Source organism: Pongo abelii, chromosome 7 (genome assembly GCF_028885655.2).
Source record: "Pongo abelii isolate AG06213 chromosome 7, NHGRI_mPonAbe1-v2.0_pri, whole genome shotgun sequence".
NCBI lineage: Eukaryota > Metazoa > Chordata > Mammalia > Primates > Hominidae > Pongo > Pongo abelii.
In genome coordinates, this window is record NC_071992.2 from 82,339,920 (window position 1) to 82,362,800 (window position 22,881).

At 35.9% G+C, this 22,881-nt stretch overlaps 1 protein-coding gene across 5 annotated transcripts in view; it reads right to left on the reverse strand.

Annotated features, from left to right (window-relative positions):
* ARFGEF1 (ADP ribosylation factor guanine nucleotide exchange factor 1) overlaps positions 1 to 22,881 on the reverse strand; it is a 144,138-nt gene that overhangs the window by 27,122 nt on the left and 94,135 nt on the right. For all 5 annotated transcript variants that reach the window (XM_024251573.3, XM_063726662.1, XM_024251572.3 and 2 more), the window contains 10 exons: positions 15,553 to 15,681; positions 14,121 to 14,279; positions 13,729 to 13,879; positions 7,986 to 8,076; positions 3,328 to 3,368; positions 3,064 to 3,233; positions 2,548 to 2,699; positions 2,238 to 2,410; positions 1,124 to 1,284; positions 5 to 135 (listed from right to left, as the gene is read on the reverse strand). In XM_024251573.3, the coding sequence (XP_024107341.1) occupies positions 5 to 135; positions 1,124 to 1,284; positions 2,238 to 2,410; positions 2,548 to 2,699; positions 3,064 to 3,233; positions 3,328 to 3,368; positions 7,986 to 8,076; positions 13,729 to 13,879; positions 14,121 to 14,279; positions 15,553 to 15,681 (1,358 nt within the window). The remainder of the gene's footprint in view (positions 1 to 4; positions 136 to 1,123; positions 1,285 to 2,237; positions 2,411 to 2,547; positions 2,700 to 3,063; positions 3,234 to 3,327; positions 3,369 to 7,985; positions 8,077 to 13,728; positions 13,880 to 14,120; positions 14,280 to 15,552; positions 15,682 to 22,881) is intronic.

Sequence of the window (22,881 nt, forward strand, 5' to 3'; positions counted from 1 at the left end):
TTACCTGGTTCTTACATCTAATTTGCATCTATTGATGATACAGGATAACTCAAAGAGAATTGGGAACCATCCTCTCACCCACACCCTGTCTTCAGGTGCTACGTTCATATCATCGCTTGTGTATTCCCTGAAAGCCTTCAAGAAAAAAGGTAGGGTTATTAAAGGCAAAACATAACACCCATACATTCAGTATATTAACTTCTCAAAAAATAATTTAAATGCTTCACAAACAACCAGGGAGCAATTTAATAAACAATAATTTATAAAAAATGGACACTGTAACTGCCTACAATTTTAGTATATGTGCCACTGAAGTAGGCAAAACATAACTGCCTATAAAGAGCTCTGGACTAGAATCCAAAAGTTAGCTTCACTTTCTACTGTCACCAGCTTTCTGCATTATTAGCCAGGTTAATTCAGGTTTCCATTTTTATCACTTAAATGGTTATGATACCAGACAGCCACATTAACCACACTGGGGAAGTATGAAGTGAAATGAGTTGACGTATCTAAAAAGTACCAAGCACCTGATCGGTCCATGGTAGTACAGAATAAAATCTTATTACCAAATCTACGATACATCACTTTCTCTTACGATAGTTACAAAGATAGATTCAAATATACAAGTTAAATATGGCAGCTAGATTTTCAATTCAACCTTTTACTTTAGAGCTTAAGCCTACTCTTATCCATAGTCAGTCAGCTTCAGTATTACACAGGACAGACAGACAAGATGCACTGTAGGGAATGGTTAGAAACACAGGCTGGGGCTCAAACCCTAGCTCTACTTTACTAGCCCTGAAACTATGGGCACATTTTTAAATTTCTCTATGCCTCAGTTTCTTTGTCTGTATGGGGCTATAACACTATCTATCCCATAAAGCCATTAGAAGATTAAACAAGTTAATACAAGTTAATGAAAAACACTCAGAAAAATACCTGACACTTTCAATAATGGTTAGTTATAATCACTAACCATCCTAACTCGGAATCAGGCTGCTCAGATTATTTTTCAAATTACTGAAAAATAAATGCATCATATATCCTCAATTCCCAAACAAACTTAAGATTTCAAATTGGAAAGAATACTCTGCAAAATTTTGTTTACTAAATGACGCTATACCTGAGGTCTATCAGACACATATTTTGCACAATGGCGAATAAGTCGAATTGCTTCCATACTTGTGTCTGGGAAAGCTGCATTGCATGCAAATTCAGACAAACACTTCACTGCATCCTGGAAAGAATCAATGGTCGCTGGAAAGTGTTTTTCAAATACAAGGGCTAAAATAGAGAAAAATATATATTACTATAATTTTTCAATTCTTCTTAGCTGTACCAAAAATACACCAACCTCTAGATGTAATGCACTTCCTTAAAGGTTGTTACAGGCTCTGACATCCAACAGATATGAAGTTCAAGACTATCTTTACCACTTACCTGACTGCCCTGAGTGGTGAGAATGGTAAAACTTGTTTGTTTTGTTTACATTATAAACATAGTACCTACTACAGTGACTGGTACACAGTAGGTACTGATTCAAATTTGGTTGAATGAATATACAAAATTACTTAACCTCTCTGTATCTCGGTTTCTTGATATAAAATGGAAATAATCATAATATACACAGACAGCTGTAAGCACTACATAAAATAATAAAAGTGAAGTGCTTAGCATAATACTTAAGCAAGCACGCAATAAATGACAGCTATGACGATGCCATGATTCTTGATGTTGATGGTCATCATTGTCATCTTCTATATAGGCTTAATTTATAATCTTAGTATTTCAGTCAGTCCCCCTTGAACTTAAGGGGACTCCTCCTTGAAGAAGGCTGTGCAATGTACTTACTGGTCAAAAATAAAGGCTTTGCTTTAATACTCCATGGGTCTCAAGACCATCTCCATCACTAGTTCTGTGACCTTACATAAACTGCTTAACCTTTCTGGGGCTGAGTTTCCTAATCTATTTTGAAAAAAGGGATGGATAATAAAGATGTTTAACTGTGAAGATTAAAGAAATTACGTGAAAAGTGCACACAGCATTTGCCATATGGTAAATACTCAATAAATGTTAACTGTAATAGTAATTTAATTATTTTTATTTACTCTGGTTCTGTAGACAAAACTTGGTAAACTTAAAGGCCATAATCTTATTGTTACTTGAATCACCTTCTGAACACGTTAAGGTTGCTTTTTTTTTTCCTTTTACTTGAACACAGCTAAGAGAATACTCACTGACAATGTGCCCGGTTGTTTGGAATGCAAGTTCCACTATGCTTTCATCTTGATCAGATGCAGCTAGATGAAATACAGAGAAAATGTTCTTCCATCCAGATCGAATGTTAGCAGCTTGAGAATTAACCATCTGTGCTATACACCGTACAACCATATCTCGAATTGTTGGAGACCTAAAAATATTAATATAATTGCTTGGATATGCAAACAGATAAAACTCATCAGTTTTTCCCCATTTCTTCTGTTTTTCTCCCTGCTGTGGAAAACAACAAGATTTTCCTTCTGTTAAGCAATTCAACAAATATAGTACCTGTTCCGTTTCATTATATGTTCAAAAGGTCTTAAGAAATCCTTCTGGAATCTGAAATTAGCAAGCTCCCCTTTCTCTAAGAACTTCATTGACAACTGCCTCAAGGAGTCTACTGCAAAAATAGCTACATCTTCATTAGGATTACACCCAACCTGTAATGGCGACAGAAATAAGAGATGCTAATTAATATCAGCAGTAAAAATCTACAGTTCTTTATTTTTTGTCTTAGAAAAAGTATAGAACAGCATAGATAAGTAAATCCTAAGATTTTCCATAAAGGCATTAAGTATGCTAAAAATATTTCTCAACAAGAAAAACAGAAATTTTAAATCAAATTCTTAAAGCCCAGAGCAATCATTTCTAAAAAGAAAAACATCATTCACAGGGTTTTCTAATTTAATATTAAAAAGTAATAAATAATTGCTTGGAAGGGAAAAAGGCTCAATTTGATTACAAGGACATTCTAAACAAAAAATATACTACAAATGTAAACAAATACCACAGTTATTCAAATACCTTATTAAAATGATCTCCAATAACTTCCCAAATTCGAGACCACTGCAATCTTATTCTTCCCATGTTGTAATATGATATTTCTACTATTTTTTGTAGACTAAACATTCTTGGGTGTGTCGTGGAAAGTAATTCATCCATAGACACAGCACAGAGCCAACGGACAAAATCCACTGTAATATAAATACATTTATTTTTTTTTAGCTCAACATTAAAGTTATTTTGGCCCCAAGCCAGTTCTGAAGTAGAATAAATGCCCATACTTACCAATAGCATTTCCATCTAGCCTTGTAGATCCTGTGAATATTCTAGGGAAAATAAAACACAATTTAAAAAATTTATAAGTTACTGTTCTTATTCCAATTGAAAAGTACATGGCATGGGGTACTAGCTATTTTTATGTTTTAAGGAAACAAAAAATTGGGTACTCAAATGAGTATTTTTCATCATTTAGCTTAGTAACAAGTGTAGTCTGAATGTTTCTCCCTCCCCTCCACCTCTACTCCATGTGAACCAGTTTGCATTCAATATTATTATTTAAGTAAGTATATACTGCTGTAATTTTATTAGATTTACAAACCCCGGATAGATATGAGATTCTAAGAATAAGAAAAATATTAATTTGTAAAACTAATAATTGGCACACTACAGATTCTTTCCTGATTATTGTCTAGCATTAAGCAAGTTCTTAAAATGAAAAATTTGACGTATTTTTACCAGTAAAGTATATTTGATTAGAAAGTTCATTTACACTAAAAGTGATTTAATATAACCTTGCAAATAGTCTCAGTTTACCCAAGAATTGGCCAAACCACTTTCCTTAGGACATTCAAATGTTTGGAGTTAAGCTAACACTGCCCAGCTTTGCCCATTCTTCTTTGCTGAGCTCTTTTTTTTGTTTCAAAGTTTCATAAAAGATTTCAGCATAAACACATTAGTCCTCCTAAAAAGTCTGCATTTTAACCCATATTCTGGGTTTGTAACCAAGAGTTTGAGGTCACTTACAAGAAGGATGACATTCCTCAACTTGGAATGCACGAAACAGGATTTGCATGATAAAAAGGAAAATTTTAAAGGCAGGAGCAGGTCACAGGAGTCATAGTAGTAACAGTAACAGCCACCAATCACAAGATGGGTTCTTTTCTAGTGTAATATCAGTATTCACTCATTTGATAATCACAAATTCCTTATGAAGCATGTACTATTAAACCTCCAATTTTACAAACATAGAAACCGAGGCACAAAGATATTTAATAACTTCCTCTAAGTCACAGAACTAGTAAGTGCTAGAGCCAAGATTCAAACCAGGACAGGGTGATTACAGAGTCTATCCTATTAACCACTTTTCTATACTGTCTCAGTATAAGTATATACCCTATACTGAGCAAAAGGTATATTCAAACCCTTTTTTTTCTACTATCGCAATCTAAATGTTCTGAGTATATCATGATTTTTTAACCCTAGTGTCCTTGCATGTCTATGTGTCCTGACAATGAGTAAAAAACAATACAGGAAAAACAGTTTAGAAACTGGTAACATGATGACTCAGAATGTGAGGTCCTGCTAAAGAAATGTCTTAAGATTTTCTATATTGTTCTTGTCAGCAGAATGAAGCAATAATTCCAAAATCTGGCAGAAAACACAATCTGGGGGAAAAATTAAAAGTAATATGGCCCCACTTAATCCAGGGATTAGACTGGACCCAGAAATTAAAGATATACAAAGTCTACAGAGCTCTCGCAAAACAAAAATGAAAACTGCCAGACTACGAATTTGGTCAGCTGATTTCTCAAACTAGAGGTATTCTCATGGAAGGCAATGGCTGTAAACAAGCCACATCATGAATACAGTCAAAAGTAAATAGTATAGGAGAACAAGAAAATGCACACAAACAAAAACAAAGAAAAAAAGATTTTTTAACTGAGAAGAAAGCAAATGGCAAACAGTAGAGGCGTAAAGAAAGAACAAAAGCAGAGATGGAACCACAGGGAAGGGAAGCAATAGATTCTGAAGGTGTTGAAATAATGGAGAACAAAGGCAACAGGAGAGAGAACTATCATCAGCAATAAGACAGGTTCCGTGGACTGTTGTGATGGTGGAAGGTTGGGGGAGCATCCATTCTGAGAAAGGGCATCCCAATTCCTACTCACTTTCACAGTCTCTGAGGGGGTCACTCTATTTCTAGTAATGCTCCACTAAAGATAAGCCATATGGTAGAGCACAGCAGTCTGTGGGGGCATTTAAAGTCAAGCCTTAATATTAAGGCAAGAGAACAGAGCTGTGTTTCATAAAATCAGCCTATGAAATGGTTTCTACATTTTCCATAGAAAAAGCAAAGGACAGAAGCACAAGAACCTTGTTTATGAATATTAAAAATCATGTGCTTTTAAAAAGCATTAGGAAAAAAACATTGGTAAGATTACTGCTTCATCACATTATAATACAGATGCAAAAACAAAAAAAGGTTGGCAAAACTTTTGCAGATTCTGGATTAAATCAATTTTTAAACTGTATGCAATACACAAGCAGCCTATATTATTATACCTGTAAAAGGTTTTTTCACAGTGAATATATCAGAGGTAACATTTATTTCTTAGGCCTAAATGAAAAGTATTTATGAGCAAAGGAAGTTGGGATGAGCTGTACATATTTTCTGATAGGTGGAATATTCCAAAGTGCGAGGTGAGCCAGTTTATAGCTAGATCTGGTATATATAAAAAAACCATAAAGAGAAAAACTATGATGCTAAATAATCGTTTTTTAGCTATTAAAAATAAACCATTCATGGACAAAGTCTATCTCCTGCATAGTTTAGTAATATTCATTATGAAATTGGTCTAATTTAATAATGCATAAAAAATTCTATCTTAGCAAATGCTAAAGGATCAGTTATTCCCAGACTGAAGAGCCCAATATTCTTCTCCTATATTCTAATAATACAAGATTCCTAATACAAAAGTAGATAATTAGAAAATTTTATCACCTTAAAGTCTGTAATAAAATCTTATTCTCTTCTCTGTTGGTTAATAAACCAGAAGCTATAAAGAACTAAACATCCAAAAATTATTTTTTTCTTTAGTTCCTGTACTTGTAATAACAGGTTATACAGAAAAATAGGCCTAAGGACAGGAAAATGACTGTCTGCTGGGTAAGTACAGAACTCCCCAGATTGATGCCTGACACTATTTTCACTACTGTCTTGACTACCACTGAGTTGGGTAATGGACCAAAGTTTGAACATAACGATATGAAAATAAACTCAGATATTCAAAAAACATTTAATGGGAAAGTGAAAAGTACCACTTAAGAATAATATAACATTATAAGAGATCAAATATATCACTTTCAGTGTTTTCACTATAAGCAAAAACTTGCAATACTGAGGTTTTGTATAAAATTTGATATTGGATTTGTTTTTACAAGTATCTGGCAATGACAAGATTGTGATGACAAAGTAGTAACAAAATTGATGCTAAATCTCCTCTGAAATAGCATAAATTCTTAAAACAGAGAGGTAATTTCAAATGAGTAACATGTCCCTCTGTAACAAACAGTGGATAGGAAGATAAATTAGAACTGGATGTGGTCATATCAAGTACATTATAAAAGCAGAAACAGTAGGTAAAATGTTGAATCATGCCTGAATAGATTCTCAAAATGACGGAAGATGATTTTTCTGGAAAGCAAGAAAATCATTGACAAGAAAGCTAGCCCCGTAGCAGAAGCGCTATTACATAGCTCTGCAGTAGTACATGCAGGCTGAAAGGTGGAGAGGTTAAGCATGCATGCTTATTACACAAGCCTAGTTGTGGGAATGAGCAAGTTATTTAATCTTTTTCTGTCTCAGTTTCCTCATTGTAAATTGTGGACAAGAATACCCATCTCATGAGGCTACTGAAAAGATTAAATGTAAAGCGTGTTCCAAGTGCCTCATCTGTGGCAAGCCTTCACGTTTGTTATACAGTAGGTATGAGATAATCTTTCTTCAGTCTTCACAAAAAAATAGGCAAATGACTCTCCTCTTAAAAAAACAAAACAAAACACAAAAAACAACAGCAAGCAGACATTAAGAATTCAAGGAAAAAGTTCCATGGAGTACTTCCAGGGTCAGTGGCCACTGAACATTCTAGTTCTACCTGTACTTAGAGCAAAAAGTTTTATCTGAAGCAAAGTAAAATAATGGATCAGCATGAGTTTCCAGACTATCAAGGAAAGATTTGTACAAATTATGTTTCTGAAAGTTTCCATCACAAGTTGGGGGGTGGGGTGGGGGGGAGGAAGAAAAAGAAAAAACATTGTTGTAAAATGTTTCAATTTTGGGGGCATTTATCCAGAAAAAGCTAATCTTCAAGTAACAATAGGAGATATTGTTCTACGTGCTAGGCATTTTAAAATTGGAAATATTCTGTAGTAAATAAAGCATACTATGGGTTTTCTTTCAGAAAACAAACTAAAAATGGGGAATATGTGGTCATGTGTATAATATATAAATTCTGAAGTCCTTTTCAAAAAAGTTTATAATGAGAATTGCCAATAAAACCTTTCATTTCATCCATAATGCAGTCTTTATTGTGGACCCAGAAAAATAAACTACACAACATTTTCAAATAGGGATAATAAGGGAAGTAAGTTTTCTACAAGAAAATAAAACATTTGTATTCTTTGCCATCAAGGTTACCATTTCCTTAATGCCCATTAGTATCTATTGCAACTTAAATTTTCATACTGTTTATCATCTTATATTCTATGATCCAAAAAGCAAAATTATAGGTACTTCATCATCTAAATCACAGCATATCACAATATAATTTTATATTACTTTAGAAAAATGATTTTGGCAATAATTTTTTTCTTTTTACCAACACCTAAATGCTACAGAACTGAAATAGTAATCATCTGAAAAGGGAATAAAATGAATACCTTACCTATCTACAGCAACAACAACACTCTGAGAACTGGTTTCTCCAATGGATTCCTGAATACTTGCTATCTGTTTCCAGTCCACATTTCCTCCAACTACCACACATAAAAAAGAGTCATTTCAGTTTGAAAATAATTCAGTAGAAGAATACACTTAACAGTTCTAAAACACACTTCTGAAATCAACTGCTTTCCTAATAAAAGAATGCTTCAGGTGAACAATTCTTTTGGCATCAGTGACATTAACAAGGCCAAATGTGCAAACGAACTTTACTAAGTAGTATATAACACATGGTTATAAGTCACAAACTATGTTTGTAAAGATCACACAAAGTAGGGGCACTGTGAATTTATATCACAACATTATAGATATTAGATATGATTCCCCTTAATGTTTAAAGAAATGCAGCACTAATCCCAGTTCCAATGATATCTTCTGAGGATGATCCCAACACCAAAAATTTAGACTTCCTTTGTCATTTAATCTCTAGTCTCCTATTTACAAAGGTCAGTTGAAAATTCTACCTGTATTTTCTAATACCCTTTTATTGAAAAGAATCAGTCATCTTTTCCCTTGAAACTGGTTCCATGTGTTGGAGAGGAGAATAACAATATTCCCAGTCTTCAAATTCTTAACTTCAGAATCACCTTTGATATCCTTCCCCTCTTCCACTATCAATATTCAACTAGTCACTAAATTTTTCTTTTGATCTGTTTTTCATATCACCTGTTCATTTCCACTTCTACCTAGTTCTGGCCCTCATAATCTCAGTCCTAGATTACTGAAACCATTTCATGACTGATTTCCCTGCCATTAATTATTTCCCTCTTCAATCTCTCTTTCATCCCCCTGCCAGATTATTTCCTAAATCTTCTCCTTCATTTTGCTTACTGTTACTTACAAGATAAAATATAAACTCTTAGCCTAGCATTTAAAGCACTTCCCTTCAACAGTCTAGCCAAAATGTGCCATTCCTCAACTATCTAAAACTTACCTACCAAGACTCAATTTGGGTTCTCAACGAAAAGTTCCTCTCCATTGTTCTCATCTGCCTTTGAACTAAGCATTTACTTAGCTAAGTACTACTCAAATCAGAATTACTTTCATACAGTTTCATATAAATTATTTCAGGTGTGTTAATGTTGCCTTCACAGCCAGATAAAAAGTTTCCTAAGGTTAGGAATCAAGTAATATACATTTTTGTACTTTCCTACCTTACTCAAAATTAAGTCCAAAGCAGGTGCTCTACAAACACTTGACCTGAGTGACCACTCAATAAATGCCCTTCTGAATGCAAACATAACAGATGATATCATTTAAACCTGCTAAACTCAAATTCTATTCTAGGAACTGAATGATGTGAAAAAGATGTAACCCCTGTCCTCAAGGAGTTAATAATTTACACCAGGAAAGACAGATATGTTTATAATGAACTTCAATGCAATGTAATGATTACTTCATGACTGAAATGAACTAACTACATAGAATAAAGTTTGCTAAATAGAACTAATTTCAATAGGGACAAGAACAGGGTGTTAGCTCATAGAAAGGCTTCACATATGATGAAATATTAATTCAACCTGGACCTAGAAGGATAACTATGTAGAAAAGGAAGGAGAAAGAAAAGCAATTGAGACAGAGAGGCAGCTATATAAAGTAATGGAAACATACAACTGTACATCATATTTTCACATACTTGGTAGTATAGCCATAATGAAGGATTGGCAGACACCAGGAAAAAGGGAAAAGAACAGTAGTAGGAGATAAAGCTGAAAAGACAGACTAGAAAAAAGAATGTGAAAAGCCTTGACCCTTAGGTTTAATGTACTACTTGCGAAAACAGGGATCCATCAGATCTTTTAGAAGACTAATATGATCTAATCTATTTTCCAAAAGACAACACTGGTAATATCTGGAGAACATACTGAAATAGGAAAAAATATTGAAATCAGAGAGATAAATTAAAAGTCTACTCCTATAATACAAGTGAACAAGAATGAAAGCCTGAAGTAAGTGACACAGTATTGGGGTGGTACGGAAATAGTGTCAAGGCAAACTTGACATGCACAGCATGTTACAGGAATTTTACAAAGAAAAACCTATGAGAAAAAAACAATGCCAATCATGAGATAACTTCCTTTGTGTATTAACAGGATATCCTTTCCACAGAGGAAATATATATATGTTCTGTGGCGAAAAAATATGTGTGTGTGTGTGTATACATATATACACACACATATGTATATATGTATACATGTATATATGTGTATGTATGTATATATGTGTATATATACATATATGTGTATATATACATATATGTGTATATATACATGTGTATATGTACATATATGTATATGTACACATATATGTGTATGTGTACATATGTGTATATATGTGTATGTGTATATGTGTATATACACATGTGTATATGTGTGTATATACGTGTGTGTGTGTATATACATATGTGTATGTGTATATGTCTATATATGTGTGTATATATGTGTATGTGTATATATGTGTATATACATATATGTGTATATATGTGTATGTATATACACACACTTGTCAAAATGTCCTTTATATTTAAATATAATTTAAAAGAATTAATAATAAAAATATTTAAAGGAATCAAAGAATATAAAAAATGTCTAGGAATCCAAAGAACCCATTTCACAAATATGTGAAATCCCTTAATAAGAGTTCCAGTTTTGTCAAACAAATTTACTCAAAAGCACACAACACAAGAGAATGGGGGTGTTAGCTCAAAGAAAGGCTTCACATATGATGAAATATTAATTCAACCTAGACCTAGAAGGATGGTTATGCAGAAAAGAAAGCAGAAAGAAAAGCAATTACAATAGAGAGGGCATATTTAGGTTAAATAAGATTTTTTAAACTATGTGTCATGAATACTCTGAACATTTATGTGACAAAGCCATTGAATTTTTAAATGTTAAGATATCTCTTGAAAGACCAGCATGCAGTCCAGGTGCCATGGCTCATGTCTGTAATCCTAGCATTTTGGGAGACCGAAGTGAGAGGATCACCTGAAGCCAGGAGTTTGAAACCAACCTGGGCAACATACTGAAATAGGAAAAAAACATAGTGAAAGCCTGGGACAGGCTTTTACTTTAGTAACTTTAATTTAAAAAAAAGTTGAGCCCAAGAGCTCAAGACTGCAGTGAGCTATGACCGTGCCACTGCACTCCAGCCTCAACAACAGAGTGAGACCTTGTCTTTAAAAAAATAGAAAAAAAAGAATGCATATAATTCAAATCTAATAATTATCTACTATGTACTCTTAATAACTGAAAGTTTCATATTTCCAAAAAGTGAAAGTACAGACTTTTTTCCTATCAGTCAGACAGTATGATAAATATATACTCAACCCGGTCAACTTGGTTACACGGAATACTCACGGCAGAGATACCATTAATAAAAGAGGATATGGGCGGGCGCAGTAGCTCACACCTGTAATCCCAGCACTTTGGGAGGCCAATGTGGGCAGATCACATGAGGTCAGGAGTTCAAGACCAACCTGGCCAACATGGTGAAACCCTGTCTCTACTAAAACAAACAAACAAACAACAAAAAAAATTACCTAGGTGTGGTGGCACACGCCTGTAATCCCAGCTACTCAAAAGGCTGAGGCAGGAGAATCACTTGAACCCAGGAAGCAGAGGTTGCAGTGAGCTGAGATCGTGCCACTGCACTCCAGCCTGGGTGACAGAGTGAGACTCTGACTCAAAAAAAATAAAAATAAAAAGAGGATATTAGTTTAAAATATATATATATATATATATATCCACTGTATATGCAGACTAAACTGGCTTGACTGTACCACATCTTCTTCTAGCTTAAATTCTGATGACAACATTCTGCTCCAGAAAGCATGTGCTGTCTGACCTAGGTAGGCACAGGGGGACAAGGGTAGCCATTTGCCACATGGGTTGGCTGGTAACCAACGCGACGGCCCAATGGGAGGGCTCTGCCCAACAGGGGTCAAGTCAACAGACTAGCTCCTTCTAGGATGTGGATTCAAAATGGAGCATGGAGTCAGGAGTAGAGAATGGTGCAGACCAAAAAGAGAAGTACATAACAGAGAAAACCTAAATAAGGCATAAAATAAGTGTTACTGGTCTTGAGAGTGGTCTGGAAGCCTGAACTGTTTTTCATTTCTAGGCCTCAATGTGTGTATCTTTCTGTAAATTCCCTTTTTCTGAAGGGAGAAGACAGTTCCTGTCATATCTTTGCAACCTAAGTAGCACAGTACATGAATTAATTTTAATTCATTTTCAAGTACACCAGTAAATATTATCAGCAAGTATCATTATTTCTCATTTGACTAAAACTTCTAGAAGATATCCCACTGGTGTTTTATTTTTAGTGTAACCTAATTCTGTAGTCCTACTTGCCAAAACTCAGGCCCAGCAATTAACACCTGTCATTATTTTGGCATTCCCACACTCTCTAGGCCTTTTCAAAGTTACTGAATCAATCAATGCACATTCACTTCCCTTGCCTGAAAATAGTTTTCATCTGTATCTCATGTTACCCCATGGAGTAATTATAGTTCTAATGTACAGAGTCGGGCTTCCAAGTTATGTAAGTCATTGTGCAGATGCTCAGGTAGTTCTAAATCTTGCTGCTAGATCACCAAGGTATCAAGTCTACACCTGCACCTCCCAGACCTTACAATACTATAGCATCTATGCTATCATGGAGGGACAGATTGCATTGCTAGCTGCTTCAGTTGATTACCACTGGGAATTAGTTTTCCCCAGTCCAACTTGAAGCCATATCATGGTCCTGGTTTTTAATTCTTTTCCTATGGATCCTTCATAAAGTCTGAAATTCTTTTGGGGTTTCTAAGAATTTTTACTGCTAGCAGCAACAGAGGAATCACTAAAAGATAGAAGATTCCTGCTCTAAGTAATGTGTCCAGATTGGTTGGAGGTGGGGGGTTGGGGAGCGATGAACAGAGAATATCTAGAAACTTCTAATATACCAGCCATTATGCTAAGTCCAGTCATATATATTCTTATTTAATCCTAACAATCCTATGATTAGATATTACTTTCAGTTTGCAAAAGCAGAAATCAAATCTCAGTGAACTAAAGTAACTTACACATAATAAGGAAAAAATACAGAAGAATTCAAACCCAGAAATACTTAAGGTCAAAGTCTAATAAGCTGTTTCTTCCCTGGTGGAACTCCTTCCATTTATGACTAAAAAATGTATTGCTTTTCATTCTTCTCTATCCATTTTTGCTAATGTTTTCTTTCGTTCTACTGGGTTAAATGTGGAAGTTCCTGGTCATATTGAGCGCATGGGGAGCCATGGGGAGCCATGGGGAGAGGTTTCATACTGGCAGAAAAGTCTGGTTAGGTCTGCTCATTGCCTTAACAATTCTGAATGTGAATGCTTTCTCCAGTTGCCCCAACTATTACCTGATACCAGCTTTCACACATTCAAGTTACCTGCTTATTATTAAAAGCAGGTAATTTAAAAACTCTACACACTGTATCCTTCTCCAACAACCAGAGAGAAGCCTGAAACTAAGGGTCATTTAATGTTGCAAACCAGACCAGGCAAAAAAGATTTAGTTCCTTAGTCATGCTTTTTCTCATAAAGTTAGACAAAAGGCATTTTATCTTCTCCCTCTAATTATATTTCATTACTACAATAAAGTGACTTATAATGAGGAAGTTAAAAACAATTTTTGATACTTTGTAAAAACTCTCACCTAGCCCTAAACCCACAAATTCATCAGGAGCCTGATCTTTTGTTCCAGTAAGAGATCCTTCTCTGCCTCGCACTGTTCCAGAAATGTATCGAGGTTTCACTCCAGTTCCTATAAGCTGTGCCAGCTCCAACTGACTGATGCACTTCAGAATCTTAATTACAAAAAGGAAAAAAATGTTAAATTCCATGTTAAAAATATCTTCAAAAAGATTTAAATATATGCAGCTAGGATTTAAACACAGACTACATTATAGATTATTTTAAAAAGCTAAACGTACTTATTCGAAATGTACTAATGTTCTCCCCTAACATTTAGGCATGTCAATGATGGACCATTTAGCATTAGCTCATTTTATAAACCAAATTGCAAAGTTGAAAATAAAGTGCTTATACCTCATGCCATGAATTTCCTAAATAATTTCCATCTGTATGAGCCACTGTGATAAGTGTTTTTATTGTGTCAATGTTCTTCTGTTTCATTTCAGTAATACCGGAACTCACTGTGAGTAAGGTAAATCTTGCTAGTGCCTGGACATATGCATCTCTCTCCAGCTATAAAAAAGAGAAAAGTATATTTATCCAGTTCTAAATAGAGCAGATTGATTAATTCCCCACCAACAAACTCTGTTTACTTGCTCAGTAAGATTTTTTTTTTTTAATTTATTTATTAATTTTTGAGACAGAGTCTCACCCTGTCGCCCAGGCTGGAGTTCGGTGGCGCAATCTCGGCTCACTGCGACTTCCGCCTCCCAGGTTCACACGATTCTTCTGCCTCAGCGTCCCGAGTAGCTGGGATTACAGGCGCCCACTACCATGCCAAGCTAATTTTTTGTATCTTTAGTAGAGACGGGGTTTCACCATGTTGGCCAGGCTGCTCTCGAACTCCTGATCTCGTGATCCGCCCACCTCAACCTCCCAAACTGCTGGGATTACAGGCGTGAGCCATTGTGCCCAGCCCTCCTTTCCCTTTCTTTTGCCTATTAAACCTCCACTCCTAAACTCGTAAGTTCAGTAACTTTTAAGTTTAGTAAGTTTTACTTGTCATGAATTACATATAATTCCACAAAAAAAGATTTTTATTTTCATTCATTTTAAGATGATGCATGAAGCAGAAAGGACGTACATTTCTAAAATCCAAAGGCAGTGGTGGTGTCAAATTGAGATTTTCAGTGATAACCAATGAATTCATACAGTAAAAAAAAAAATTCATTAAGCACTTTTGTTTTGATTACTATGTAGATTAGCAAAAACATGATTTATACATTTGCTCATCTTCTCCACAGCTACGCTATACTTTTTGCAAGCCATTAGCATTTATAATTAAATGTTGAATGAATTTTTCTTTTTTTAAAAGAAAAGTTCCTCAAAGCATATAAATTACTAGAAAGGACTTCTTTCATGAAAATTATGTATTCAATATTTACATGTCTTAAAGATAACCTGTTCTTGGCTTAAGTTATAAAATCATATAAAATATATACATCCTTGTATATAAACTATGATTCAATAAGATATTTTATATGTTTAAACAAGATGTTCAAATTAACATAGGAATTCAAAGTCTTGAAAACTTTCTGTATAGTCTTCAATAGAGAAAAAAGAACTGTAACCAAAGTTATAATGATAAACTTAAAACAGATCAGTATAGAACTACCCCTTCTATAACAGCTTCTCAGAAGCTTAAACATTGATTCATTTAAATTCCATCATAAACTTGAAATTAGTTTTTAATGTCACACATAAAAAATTATTGTAATTTAAACTACTGTAATGGCATAAATAATTAATGTTCCAAACTGGCTACAAAGACAAAATTCTCTGTTACCTGAATGCTGAAAATGCATGCAATTCTGATTGCACATCTTATACCTTCCAGGCAAAGAGAGGCTACTTCAGTATCATCACAATCTTGTAGACCCACACTGAATGCAGCCAGAAAAGGCGTCCAAGCCAACTACAAAAATTAAAAATTGTATTTTAATTAAAGTTTATGATAACACATTAATATTTCTCAAAGCTTTTAGACAATACAAGTTTTGAAAAAAAGAAATGAAATTCTTGGCAGTTATCTAGAAAGCTTCCTTAAACAAAGGGGGAAAACTATATAATGCCGCCTGGGCTTGAATAAATGGGAGAGCAAAATAATACATTCAATAGAGGACCTTAGGCATATTTTAAGAACTGTACCTATAAATTATTCACATCAATTTAAAAATGGAAATAATCAATATTCATAAAAATATTAGTTTTACCCGACTTCAGAACTCCTCTCTCTTTGTAAGTTTTGTCTCTTGCAATATTTCACTCTTTATTTCCAATAAGATCCTGTTAATCATTTTCCTACTTGCAACAAACATTGTTCTCTTTTCTTTAAGCCCATTCCCTGAACATCATTTAGCCTAATTTTAAAAAATATAGTTAAATATTTTACATTGAGACATCAGTGATATTTCTGGTTTCTAGTTGGACAATATTTAAAAAGTAGTTCAATAAAATACTTCCTCATTATACACTGTGGAAGACAACAAATACTTACTGAAATTTTACTATGAAAACTTTGAATCCTGAATGAAGTTACAATATAAAGCAAAAAAGACGCTACTTTTTGGCCACTGAAAATTCTAATAAAATACATAACTTTGAAATGTCTCATGTGAAAGTATTCAACTGCTTTTAAGTGGTCATCGTAAAGAAAAACTATATAGCCATATAGCCATAAAGATGAAAAATGTTTCTATCAGTGCGCTATAGAAATTACAATCGAATTTCTAAAAGATCTATAAAGCATTTAGCATTACTAAGGAAAACAATTACCCAGAGCTTTGTTTCTAAATTTCAGAAAGTTGAGAAGTAAACATTTATAATCTCTAAACAAAGAAACATAAGTCACAGAACCTAGGTTCTAGTCTCAGCTCTGCCACTTATTTAATCTCTCTGAACCTCACTTTTCTTCATCTATTATATTTGAACTGCCACTACAGAGAGAAGCTGAGAGAAACATAAGCGCCGTACTTCTAAACTACAAAGTACCATATGACAGCAATAACTTACACATTCTGTAGAGAAACAGTGTATCTATTTGGAAGCCTGTGTTATATTTTATACAAGAAGAGATACAAATGGTTCTTACGGCAGTGGGAAAAAAAAAATGTTTAACTCCTTTAGGAATCAAAGACAATGATTCTTCCTATCAAATTACAACTAAATAATATCCAGGCAACAGTTAAACTGTGCACTCATAACTGTACAAACCTTTGTGGAACACAGTTTGGCAATACATTAAAAAGTTCTTAAAAATGGATAATATGCAGGAACAAGAGGGCCAAAAAGAGAGCTCCACCAATCATCCCCCATGCAGGAACACCAAATTTAACAACTATCTACACACAAAAAAAACACCTTCATAAGAACCAAGAAACAGGTGAGCACTCACAGTAGCTGGTTTTAACTTCATATCACTGAAAGGGACACTGAAGAGGGTAGGAAAGACAGTCTTAAATCCCAACGCCATCCCTCCCCCATCTCCCATCAGCAGCCCTGTTCTGCAGAGAGAAAATCTGTGTACTTGGGAGAGGGACAGTGCAGCAACTGTGAGACTTTACATTGAACTCAGTGCCATCCTGTCACAGTAGAAAGCAAAACTGAGCTGAACTGAGCTGATGCCCACCCACAGAGGAAGCATTCAGACGAGCCACAGCCAGACAGGCAGCACCCATCCTAGCAGTAGGAACCTGAGTTCCAGCAAGCCACACCAGCATGGACTAAAGTGTTCTGGGGCCCTAAATAAACTTGAAAGTCAGTCTAGGCCACAAGGACTGCAACTCCTAGGCAAGGCCTAGCTGTGTTGGGCTTGGAGGCAGTGGACGTGGGGGATACACAACCTACTGAGACACCAGCTGGAGTGGCTAAGGGAGTGCTGGCATCACCTCTCCCCCAAGCATAGCTTGCAGCTCCAAAACAGACTCCCTTCTTATACTTAAGGAAAGGAGAGGGAAGAATAAAGAGGACTTTGTCTTGCATCTCTAAAACCAGCTCAGCCACAGTAGGCTAGGACACCAGGCAGAGGTGTGAGGCCTCCTTTCCAGGCCCTAGCTCTGATTTCTAGACACATCCTAGGCCAGAAGGGAACCCACTGCCTTGAAGGGAAGGGCCCAGTCCTCACAGGATCCCTCATTTGCTGACTAAAGAGCCCCTGGGCCCTGAATAGCCAGAGTGATATCCAGATAGTACACTGTGGGACTTGGGTGAGACTCAGTGCATTCCCAGCTGTGGCGGCTATGGGAGGGACTCCTTCTTGCAGAGGAAAAAGTAAAGGGGACTTTGTCTTGCACTTTAGGTACCAGCTTGGCCACAGAAGGGTAGAGCAACAAGTGGGCTCTTGAAGACCTTATTCCAGGCCTTGGCTCTGGGATGGCATTTCTGTACCTGCCCTGGGCCAGAGGGAAGCCCACTGCCCTGAAGGGTGAGTCCCGGCCTGGTAGCATTCAAGACAAGCTCACGAGAGAGCCCTTGGCCCTTGTGAACATCAGCAGTAGCTTGGCAGTACTCCCCATGGGCCTGTGGTGGTGATGGCCACGGGCTAAGGCCCCTCTGCCTGTGAAAAGGGCGGTGGGGGGGGGAAGAGTGGGAAGGACTGTGTCTTGTAGTTTGAGTGCCAGCTCAGCTGCAGTAGAATAGAACAGCAGGTAGATTCCTAAGGTTTCTGACTCATGTCCCTGGCTCCAAGATAGTATCTCTGGACCTGCCTGGAACCTGGGGGGTAATCCAGAGAATTCTTCTGAATGTTATTGAAGACCACTAAGGTGATACCTCTATGAGTCTGCAAGAACCACAGAGTATGCAAGTAACCCACCGTTACTAGACTTGGGGTGTCCCCTAAAGCAGATATGGCATGGATCACAATACCCAAGTATATTAGTCCATTCTCAAGCTGCTAATAAAGACATACCCAAGACTGCGTAATTTATAAAGAAAAACAGGCTTAATGGACTCAGTTCTATGTGGCTGAGAGGCCTCACAATCATGGTGGAAGGCAAGGAGAAGCAAAGTCATGTCTTACACAGCAGCAGGCAAGAGACAGCTTGTGTGTGGGAACTCCCCTTTATAAAACCATTGGCTCTCATGAGACTCATTCACTATCACAAGAACAGCAAGGGAAAAGACCTGCCCCCATGATTCAATTACCTCCCACTGGGTCTCTCCCATGACACATGGGAATTATGGGAGCTACAATTCAAGATAGGTAAGGATACAGCCAAACCGTATCATCAAGTACTTTTGAATACCTAGAAAGCCTTCCCAAGAAGGATGGGTACAAACAAGCCCAGACTGAGAAGACTACAATAAATACCTAATTACTCAAAGCCCAGACATCAATGAACATCTGTAAGTATCAAGACTATCCAGGAAAACACGACCTCACCAAACGAACTAAATACCAGGGACCAATCCTGGAGAAAGAGATATATGTGACCTTTCTGACAGAGAATTCAAAAGAGCTGTTTTGAGGAAACTCAAATAAATTCAAGGTAACACAGAAGAAATTCAGAATTCCATCAGATAAATTTTTAAAAGGATTAAAATAATTTTAAAAAAATCAAACAAAATTCCACAGTTGAAAAATGCAGGCCAGGCGCGGTGGCTCATGCCTGTAATCCCAGCACTTTGGGAGGCCGAGATGGGTGGATCACCTGAGATCAGGAGTTTTGAGACCAGCCTGGCCAACATGACAAAACCCTGTCTCTACTAAAAATACAAAAATCAGCCAGACATGGTGGCAGGTGCCTGGAATCCAAGCTACTCAGGAGGCTGAGGCAGAGAGAATTGCTTGAACCCGGGAGGCGGAGGTTGCAATGAGCCGGGATCATGCCACTACACTCCAGCCTGGGCGACAAAGCGAGACTCCATCTCAAAAAAAAAAAAAAAAAAAAAAAAAAAAAAAAAGCAATCAACATACTGAGTCTCTCGTCTCTCTCTCTTTCTGTTTTGTTTGTTTGTTTTGTTTTGTTTTTTTTTGAGGATCTCACTCTGTTACTCAGGCTGGAGTGCAGTGACATCACAGCTCACTGCAACCTCCACCTCCCAGGCTCAAGCAATCCTCCCACCTCAGCTTTCCTAGTAGCTGGAACCACAGGCACAAGCCACTACACCTGGCTAATTTTTGTAGAGACGGGGCTTCGCCATGTTGCCTAGACTGGTCTCAAACTCCTGGGCTCACGTGATCTGCCCACTTCAGCCTCCCAAAGTGTTGGGATTATAGGCATAAACCAGGGTGCCCAGCCCCATGAGTCTCTTAATAGCAGAACTGATCAAGCAGAAGAAAGAATTAGTAAGTGTGAAGACAGGCTATCTGAAAAAAATACAGTCAGAGGAGACAAAAAAGAATGAAGCACATCTATAAAATCTGGAAAATAGCTTTAAAGGGGCAATTCTAAAAGTTATTGGTCTTCAAAGAGGCAGAGAAAGAGAGAGGTAGAAAGTTTATTCAAAGGGATAACAACAAAGAACTCCCCAAACCTAGATAAAAATAACAGTATCCAGTACAAGAAGGTTATAGAACATCAAACAAATGTAACCCAAAGACAATTACCTCAAGGCTTTTTAATAATTAAACTCACAAAGGTCAAAGATAAAGGATCCTAAAAGCAACAAGAGAAAAGAAACAAATAACATACAATGAAACTCCAATATGTCTGGCAGCAGACTATTCAGTGGAAACCACACAGGCCAGGATACAGTGGTATGACATATTTAAAGTGCTTATGGAAAAAAACTTTTACCTGAAAATAGTACATATCTGGTGAAACTATCCTTTAAACATGAAAGAGAAATAATTTCCCAGACAAACGAAAGCTGAGGGATTTCATCAACAACAGACATGTCCTGCATGAAATGCTAAAGGGAGTACTTCAATCAGAAAAACGACATTAATGAGTAAGAAGAAATCATCTAAAAGTACACAATTCACTGGTTATAAAAAGTACACAGAAAAATATAGTATTATAACACTGTGTAACTGTGGACATGTAAAATACTCTTAAGTAGAAAGACAGAAAGATGACCCACAGCTTTTCAAGACACAGGCAGTACAATAAGGTATAAACAAAAACAGCAAAAGGTTAAAAAGCAGGGGAACAAAGTTAAAGTGTAGAGTTATTAGTTTTATTTTTGCTTGTTTATTTGTTTATGCAAGCAGTGTTATCAGCTTAAAATAACAGGTTATAAGACAGTACTTGCAAGCCTCATGGTAACCTCAAACCAAATAAACCTATAATGAATACACAAAAAATAAAAAGTAAGAAATTAAATCAAACCATCAGAGACAATAACCTTCACTAAAAGGAAGACAGGAAAGAAGGAAAGAAAGAAGAAAAGACCACAAAACAATGAGAAAATAACAAAATGGGAGGAGTAAGTCTTTATCAATAGTCACGCTGAATATACATAGGCTAAACTCTCCAATAAAAAGATACATAGTGGCTGAATGAACAAAAACACAAGCCCTAATGATCTGTTGTGTACACGAGACACACTTCACCTATAATGATACACACAGACTGAAAATAAAGGGATGGAAAAAGACATCCATGCAAATGGAAAGCAAAAAAGAGCAGGAATAGCTATACTTCTATCAGACAAAATATATTTCAAGACAAAAACTAGGAAGAGACAAAGCCAATATGCAATGATAAAGAGGTCAATTCAGCAAGAGGATACAGCAATTGTGTGTGGCTGTGTGTGTGTGTATATATACAGATGCACACCCAGCACTGGAGCACCCAAATATATAAAGCAAATATTATTAGAGCTAAAGACAGAGATAGACCCCAATACAGTAACAGATGGAGACTTCAACACCTCATTTTCCATATTGGACAGACTTTCCAGCACAAGATCAACAAAGAAACATCAGATTTAATCTGCACTACAGAACAAATGGATCTAATAGATATTTACAGAATATTTCATCCAACAGCAGTAGCATACACATTCTTTTCCTCAGCACATGGATCATTCTAGAAGACAGACCATATGTTAGGAGTCAAAACAAATCTGAAAACACTTTAAAAAACTGAATATGAAGGCTCTTTCTGGTACAATGGAATAAAACTAGAAATCAGTAACAAGAATAATTTTAGAAACAATACAAACACATGAAAATTAAAGAATATGCTCCTGAATGACCAGTGGGTCAATGAAGAAATTAAGAAGGAAATTGAAAAATTTCTTGAAAAAAAATGATAATGAAGACACAACGTACCCAAACCTATGGAATATAGTGAAAGTAGTACTAAGAGCAAATTTTATAGCTATTAGTGTCTACATCAAAAAAGAAGAAAAACTCCAAATAAACAACCTAATGATGTTTCTTAAAGAACTAGAAAAGCAAGAGCAAATCAAACCCAAAATTAGTAGAAGAAAATAAAGATCAGAGCACAAATGAATTAAATTGAAATTTTAAAAATACAAAACATCAACAAAACAAAAAGTTGGTTTTCTGAAATGATAGATAAACTTGACAAACCTTAACCAAGACTAAGAAAAAAAGACCGAAGACACAAATAAATAAAATTAGAGATGAAAAAGGAGACATTACAACTGATAACACAGAAATTCAAACGATTCTTAGTGGCTACTCTGAGCAACTGTATGCCGGTAAACTGGAAAATCTAAAGGAAATGGATAAATTCCTAGACACATAGAATCTACGAAGATTGAACCAAGAAGAAATTCAAAACCTGAACAGACCAATAACAAGCAATGAGATCAAAGCCATAATAAAAAGTCTCTCAGCAAAAGAAAGCATGGGATCTGATGGCTTCACTGCTAAATTCTACCAAACATTTAAAGAACTAATACCAATCCTATTCAAACTATTCTGAGAAACAGAGGAGGAGGGAATATGTCCAAATTCATTCTACAAGGCGAGTATTACCCTGATACCACAACCAGACAAAGACACATTAAAAAAAAAAAATTGCAGGCCAATATCACTGATGAATATTGATGCAAAAATCCTCAACAAAATACCAGCAAACCAAATTCAACAACACATTTAAAAGATTATTCATCATGACCAAGTGGGATTTATCCCAGGGATGCAAGGATGGTTCAACATACACGAATTAATCAATGTGATACATCGTATCAACAG